The sequence below is a fragment of the Mirounga leonina genome, unplaced genomic scaffold, assembly GCF_011800145.1.
Source record: "Mirounga leonina isolate KUSES-001 unplaced genomic scaffold, KU_Mleo_1.0 Mir_101595, whole genome shotgun sequence".
Classification (NCBI taxonomy): Eukaryota; Metazoa; Chordata; class Mammalia; order Carnivora; family Phocidae; genus Mirounga; species Mirounga leonina.
In genome coordinates, this window is record NW_023270158.1 from 11,524,760 (window position 1) to 11,532,761 (window position 8,002).

General features: G+C 47.0%; 2 protein-coding genes across 2 annotated transcripts in view; both read left to right on the plus strand.

The window, feature by feature from the left end:
- LOC118003672 (melanoma-associated antigen B4-like) overlaps positions 1-774 on the plus strand; it is a 1,097-nt gene extending 323 nt beyond the window's left edge. Inside the window, exon 2 of the mRNA XM_034994792.1 lies at positions 59-774. Within this exon, the coding sequence (XP_034850683.1) occupies positions 59-774 (716 nt within the window). The remainder of the gene's footprint in view (positions 1-58) is intronic.
- Positions 775-5,309: 4,535 nt separating this feature from the next.
- LOC118003730 (melanoma-associated antigen B5-like) lies at positions 5,310-6,329 on the plus strand. The gene has a single exon (XM_034994913.1). It carries the CDS (start codon positions 5,310-5,312, stop codon positions 6,327-6,329), a length of 1,020 nt encoding a protein of 339 aa, XP_034850804.1.
- Positions 6,330-8,002: the final 1,673 nt, after the last annotated feature.

Sequence of the window (8,002 nt, forward strand, 5' to 3'; positions counted from 1 at the left end):
CCGGCCCCTGGGTCTCCTGGCGCCCCGGCCCCTGGGTCTCCTGGCGCGGACCCTCCAGGCCCGCCACGTGACCAGGGCGCCCAGAACGCGGCGGCCGCCGCCGCCCCGGCCCCCCGGGCCGCCCGCAAGGACCCCCTCACCCGCAAGGCCAGCGTGCTGGTGCAGTTCCTGCTGGAGAAGCACGGCACCGGGGAGCCCGTCACGCGGGCCGCGCTGCTGAAGATGGTCAGCAGGAAGTACCGCGAGCACTTCCCCGAGATCTTCAGGCTCACCTCGGAGCGCATGGAGCTGGTCTTCGGGCTCGAGCTCAGGGAGGTCGATTCCCGCAGCCAGTCCTACACCCTGGTCAGCAAGCTGTCCCTCCCGGGCGACGGCAACAAGGGGCTGCCCAAGACCGGCCTCCTGATGGCGCTGCTGGGCGTGATCTTCATGAAGGGCAACCGCGCCACCGAGGAGGAGGTCTGGGAGTTCCTCAACGTGCTGGGCGTCCAGGACGGCAGGAGCCACCTGATCTTCGGCGAGCCCCGGAAGCTCATCACCCAAGACCTGGTGCACCAGGGCTACCTGGAGTACCGCGCGGTGCCCGCCAGCGACCCTCCGCGCCACGAGTTCCTGTGGGGCCCGCGCGCCCGCGCGGAGACCAGCAAGATGCAGGTGCTGCAGGTCCTGGCCAAGATCAACGACACCGTGCCCAGCTGCTTCCCCGAGCTGTACGAGGAGGCGCTGCAAGAGCAGAAGGAGCGCGCGGCGGCCCGTGGCTGGCGCCGCGTCTAGTCAGTCAGCGGGGGCGGCTGCTTTTCCTTGCGGTGGGTGGGAGAGGGCAGTCGACCTTCCAGGTAGTGCAGAGTCCTAGGGGTTGGAGGGAACAAAGCACAGATCTTCTTCCTATTTGTTCGAAACGGTTAGCTTCTATAAACGCATACGCAGTTATATTTATTTAGGTGTTTTCAACGTTTTTTCTCCTAATAGCGCATTTAGTTCTAGAATATAAACTTAAGAATGACGGGGCTCTCATTTATCGCTGTTTCACAAAGGAGAGTTACAGTTTTGGTACATGAAAAAGAAAGTCACAGACCATCTATATTGTATTCGTGATCCAACAGCAGGTAACAAGGAACTGTGCGTTTTTTTCCCTGTTGCACATAAGTAATTTGTAGGTCTATTTTTTTCTTTAAGTTTTCGGATGTTGTTCATTTTAATTGAAGATTTTGCTTCTGAATCTAAGTTTATTAATGCTATGGATAACACATATATTACTATTCAGGTTTAAGATTAAGAGTTTTGTTTTTTGTAAACAAGCTGAAAAACCTTTAATATTTTCTTTTTGCTACAGAGCAAAGTAACATGGCACTAGAATAGGGGTTTTCATGGGAATGTGAAAGAACCTCATAGGAAGATGTTTGGGATCAGAAAGAGTGACACAAAAGTAAAGGGTAGTTAACTCATTGCCTTATTCTCTGTCTTTGCTTTTAAAATCAAACAATATATACCTGGATATTCGTGGCTAATTCAAAATGTATGAGAAAATAAATAAATTAAACTTCTTGCTCATTCCCTCTTTTCCTCTAGCATTAATTGAGCATCTGCTCTTTGGAAAGCTCCCTAATAGCACCGGGGATAGTAAGAAAAATAAGACTGAACCACTGCACACAGAATTGTAGACTTTAGCAGTAGTTACCATACAATGAGGATGGTAAGATACATTCTAAGAAATAAATAAATGACAAGTAAAAAAGAGGTGCATAAGGGGAGGTCCTAATGAGAACAGTCTAGCGTAAATTACTTGATCAAGGCTGTGTTGGCCTAGGTAAAAATGCCAGTCCCTGGGGGCGGGGGGGGGGGGGGGGGGGGTTTTTTTAAGCTAGGCTGTGCAGTGGGCTGGATGTGGCTGTGGGAGCACCGGGCAGGGAGGGACCAGGTCCTCAGTTCGTGGTTCTGAGTTGAGAGACTAGGCCTAGAACGGAAAACAGATTTTCACAGTTACTTTGGGAACGTGAGAAAACCAGTGACAGTCCCTGGCTGGGGCCTGCATGGAAGAGGTGCTCTGTGCTTTTCCGGGCTCAAGCTCAGGGAGGTCGATGCAGGTTACACAGCGCACTGATGTGTTCTCGGCATAGAATATCCAGAGAATTTCTGAGTGATAAGGGTAATACTCCACTGAAGTGAGATTCCAAGAAGCCCCTGGACTTTACCAGTTATCACGGGATAGGTAAGACTCACTCCATTAAAAGGGCATTTTAACGAAGTTATTTTGAGTATAATTTGTCAAACTCTTAAGGGAGGGCTCAAATTTTGGTGGCGATAAAATGAATGAAAATAGGGGGTGGTTTGGATGGAAATGGACCCAGGAGGGAAGTTGTTGATCCTTGACACCAATAGGAACTTTTAGTTGCATCCAACTGGAGAAGACAATCCCATACCCATATTCAACAACAGATGCTCTGATGGAGAAATACTATTGCATTTTATTTGCCCAGCAGCATTTCAGTGGATTTGGATTTCTATATTGTTTGGAGTTGCATATTCTCTAATTCAAGCTGGAAATTAAATTCTGTGGGGAAACAGTGTTACCATCTGGGGTCAAAATCATCTTAGTAATAACTGCCATTCATTAAAAGTACCGAACTTAGGGGCACCTAGGTGGCTGTTGGTTAAGCATCTGACGTCAGCTCAGGTCATGATCTCAGGGTCGTGGGATTGAGCCCTGCGTCAGGCTCCACACTCAGCCAGGTGTCTACTTGTCCCTCTCCCTCTCCCTCTGACCGTCCCCCTGCCCATGCTCTCTCTTTCAAATAAAATCTTTAAAAAAACAAACAAACAAACAAAAATAAAAGCACCGAACTTTGCCTAACACTGTGCCAGGTTGATTACACACATGTATGTCTATAGTCCTACATGATAAACATTATCAGACTCACTTTTCAGCTAAAGAAGTTAGAATACTCTCAAATTCCAGGCCGCCCAGTGACTGTGCTGGCCTAGACCCTGGCTCTGAATTCCTCTAGAGCCCACACTGCCACTCTTCCCAGGCCAAGGCACACCTGTGTCACTTACTTCTTTTTTCTGCTATTCCAAAATGTATTTCCAGTGTTAAAAAGCACAACTTCATACCCAAAATACAGTTCTGGAATACACAGCCTGAGGAACAAGCAATAAAAATAGCACAGTATGAATAAAGGAAGAGACAGTATGCAATGATAATTACATTATCAACAGAGGAAATTCAGGAAACCTCAAAAGATCAGGGACTCAGCATCATGTGGCTCAGTCCCCTCACAGTGGAAAGTAAATCTTTTAGAAGTGCCGTTATGTAAGAGGCTAAGTCTGTGAAGAGAAGGAAGAGATCAGCTTGCTTTCTGTGACAGCACACCGCCCACCATGGGCCCCCATCTTCCCTATAGCTTCTTCATCTCATGTCACTCCTGGCAATCAACCCATTCCCTACCAGCTTTGCAGTAGGGAGACTAAGCAAGAGTTTGGAAGGATGAGGTATTTCTCAGGAAGCCTTTCAAAGAAGAGACAGGAGTCAATATGAAAATTCTGATGAACGAGGACTAAGGAGGCAAACCCCCCACAATAACAAGAATCACAGGAAAACTGGCCGGTGACCTCTTGGCAGAGCTGCCAAGAGAAGCATTCCAGCACTTATTTGGGGGGTTCTCAGGTCCATGAGAACTCTGGGCTACATGGGTGATCTTAGGTTGAAAGAAAGTGGAAACCCCAGGCCTGCTGAAGTTACTCCTGCCTGTGATATGGTATCAGGTATGATATCAGGTACGATATCCAGGATTCAGGCTTCTTGGGGCCCTCTCTGATCCAGGTGGGGGGTTGCCCCTAGTCTTCACTTTCCAGGTATGATATCAGGATTCAGGCTTCTTGGGGCCCTCTCTGATCCAGGTGGGGGGTTGCCCCTAGTCTTCACTTAGGATCTTTACCTTGACTCCTAGCAGTCCCTGGGCTGGCCTGCCTTGGCCTCCTAGGTCTGAGAGGGGTCACCGGCCAGTCTTCCCATGATTCTAGTTTATGAGGTTCCCGTGGTGTAAGGGAAAGGACCTCAGGCAAGCAAAGGAAGGAGTCTCAGGTCCTCCCAGTAATCAAAGGGAGGGTCCTGAGTGAGAACTTAGGGAAACCTTTTCCCTCAGAACTGAGAGAATCACACAGAACCCTGCCTTTGCTGTAAGCGCTTGGATACCTGGGCATTGTTGACATAGTGTGACATATTCACTTCCTCCTATGGTGTCACAAGGTGGTGAGAGACTTTGTCTAAGGGGTGTGGCTTAAGCAGCAGCAGTGGAAAGATTTCTTGGTTCTTCCACAGGCCAAGGTGAATACCCTGAGGACTAAAGGAGCCACATACCCCGAACAGCAGGAGCACGAAAGCATTAGTTTCTTATAAGCCTCCAGCTTCAGGAGACCAAGGACAGCTGTGGTCAGATAAGGAGATCCTCACTTCCTTCTAGGGGTCTCAGGGTGGTGCAAACCTTGATATGAGGGGCAGGCCTAAGGGTAAGGGAGGGAGGAATTCCAGATCATGAAAAGGGTCGGGGATCAAAGCAAGGACCAAGGGACTACCCACCACTAAATCGAAAGGGTAACCAAGAATCTTGCTCTGCCCCTGGTTTCAGCCCAAAGATCCAGGGCCAGGCTATCAAGTAAAAACTCCCCCAATACTTATTTCTATCAGATTTACAGGGAATGAAATCCTTAGTTTGAAGGTGCAGCTACCATTTAGTGAAAGGGGTGGAGGTGCCAGGCCCTATACAGATCCTAAGTAAGGACTCTTAATGAGGACTGAGGACCCCAAAGAGGCCAGGATAGAAAACTCCCCACTGAACATTCAGACCTAGACAAGAATTATAAGCTGAGGACCCCTTTCACTTCCTTATTGTGGGTGCCAGGGAGGCTTGTGATGTCAGTCTCAGGAGAACAGAGGAAAAAAATCCATGACCTGCCACTAGTTGAATGATGGTCTTGCGTAAGAGACTCCTCAACCACAAGACCGGCAACCCCTGCTGTCACCCCAGTATGCCTGAGGCAGGTCTGGTAGGAAGCAGCCTAAACCTCACTCTACTTTCCTTCACAGGTTTCCCAAAGGACAGGCTGATTAGGAGAACAGGAGTCCTGTGGGTTTTTAGAGAAGTGCCCTTGAGGAAAACTGCAAATGTAGCCTTCCTTATACGCCACCAGCCAGGGTGGCATTTTCACACTGAAGGTGCACACACCCCGTTAACCTTCCTCTTCCTCCAGTGGGCCCTCATCACCTGCTCTCCCACTCACACTCCTGACCATTGTCCCTGATCATACTCATTATGCCTCGGGGTCAGAAGAGTAAGCACCGCACTCGTGAGAAACGCCACCAGTCTCGTGGTGACTCCCAGAGTCACAGGAGAGTTCAGGCCCCAGTAGCATTGGAAGAGTCCCCCACCTCCTCTTCTCCTGTTTTGGAGGGTAATACTCAGAGTTTATCAGCTACTGAGTCACCTTACACCTCCCAAGAGTCTTGGGGCGCCCCATCTACCACCATTACCTCTTCAAATATCTCTGGTACAAGATCTGATGAAGGTGAGAACAGCCAAGATGAGGAACATCTATGTTTCTCTGATGTCTTACCTTCTACTGAGAGCTCATGCATTGATATTCTAACTATGAAGGTGGGTTTGTTGGAACAGTTTATTCTGTACAAATATAAAATGAAACAGCCCATTATGAAGGAAGACATGCTGAAGATTATTGGCCAAAATTACAAAAACCAATATCCTGAGATCCTTAAGAGAGCCTCTGAACGCATTGAGGTTGTCTTTGCAGTCAACTTGAAAGAAATCGACTCAACCAGCCACTCTTATGACCTCATCAGCAAAGTGAAACTCCCTAACAATGGGAGGGTGCGTGCTGGCAGGGGGTTACCCAAGACTGGTCTCCTGATGACAGTCCTGGGTGTGATCTTCATGAAGGGCAACCGTGCTGCTGAGGAAGACCTCTGGAAATTCCTGGGTATGATGCGAGTATTTGCTGGGAGGAAGCATTTCATCTATGGAGAGCCTAGGAAGCTCATCACCAAAGACTTAGTGAGGCTAAAGTACCTGGAGTACTGCCAAGTACCCAACAGTGAACCTCCACGCTATGAGTTCCTGTGGGGTCCTAAAGCCCAAGCTGAAACCAGCAAGATGAAAGTCCTAGAATTTTTGGCCAAGGTCAATGATACGGTTCCCAGTGCCTTCTCATCAAAATATGAAGAAGCTTTGAGAGATGAGGAAGCAAGAGCCCGAGCCAAATCTACAGCCAGTGGGAATTACAGGGGCACATCCAGCAGCCTCTCCCACCCCTACTGAAATCTGAGGCTTTTTAAAAAATCATCTAAATAAGAAAATACGACATCACAATAGGGATTTTCATGGAAATGTGGACGATTCCCACAGTAAATTTACTGTGATAATGGAATATAAAAAAATAATAAAACATGATCAACTTTAGTGTTCTTTACTCCTTTGTCTTTTGTTTTATAAAATTAAAGGATTTATACTTCAATACGCTTAATTTAATAAAGAATTTAGGAGATATTAAATCATAACAAGTTAGACCTCATACTCTCTCTTTTATTCCCCAAATGTCTACTGAGGAATCTGCTTTATGGAAGGCTCCATGCTAGGCATGGGGATGCTAAGATAAAGACCTAGCCTTTCCTATAGAACTTTAGAAACTAGAAGCTATGATTATAAGGAAGATACTGAGATACCCTCTATGTCTTATAAGAAAGTTAAAAAAAGAAAAACAGAGTGAGAAGGGAGGTGTCCTAGGGCAGAGCAGCATGTATATTCCCTGAAACAAGGCAGTTTAAGTTTGGGGATATTGCAGGTCATCTGTGTGATGTTATTTCAAATTAAACTACATGATGGACTAGACTGAGGTTATGGGAATGGTGATCAGAGGCCATACCCTAAGATGATGCATCTCAGAGATGAGAGAAAAGAAAAATCTTTAAATGGAAAACTACACTGTGCTGCAAGGTCTAAAATTAAGGTTCAATATTATGGGCTCCTTGACATTTAGTGAAACCGACAGGGCCTCAAATTGCCTAAATGAAAGTTCCCCTCCATACTGTGCACTTGCAGATAAGGTTCACTATCAAACAACCATCTCCATCAAGGGGACAAGGCACATACCTTGCTTATTCCTAAGTAGCAAATTTCTGTTCCCTATCAGCTTGCAGAATTATTCAAAGAAGCTGATTACAAGGTACCATGGGAAATAAGGTCACCTCAACCTCTTGACACCAAACCCTGCCTCCCACAGATGTGCTCATTCATTGTGTTCCTGGGTGTAACCCTCGTGTTGTACTATGTAGCACGTGGTGCCCTTCTCCCCCAGCCAGGTGAGTACACATGATTAATAACCAGTTGTCTGCCTTATCTTTACAGTGTCAGGTGGTGCATGTTTGAAGTCTACATAACCATAGCGTGGAAGTTCCTTCCTCATCTCATGGGGTAAAAAGGAGGCCATTAAAACAAACTCTTATAAATTACTTTGGCATCATAGATAATCCAGAAAGAACTCTCTACCTGGGGCAGTGTATTAACCTGTTAGGAATGCCCTAACAAAATAACACAGACTGGGTGGTTTAAAACCAAATTCATTTTCTCATAATTCTGGAGGCTGGAAGTCCAATGTCTTCCAGCCTGATTGCTTTCCTCTGAGGCTCCTCTCCTTGGCTCCCATATGGCTACCCACTTTATTTGGTTGTCCTTTTGTGTGCATGAATTTCTGGTATCTCTCTGTGGGTCCTAGTCTTTTTTTTGTAAGGACACCAGTCAGACTGGGTTATGGCCCACCCAAATGGCCTAATTTTAATTTAACCATCTCTTTTATGACCTCATCTTCAACTATAGTCACGTTCTGAGGTACGGGGGGGGGGGCGTCATGGCTTCAACATGTATTTTGGGGGGACACAATTCAGCCCGAAAAGACAAGAATCAAAGGTGTCTTTGTTACTGTCTCAGTAAAGAAG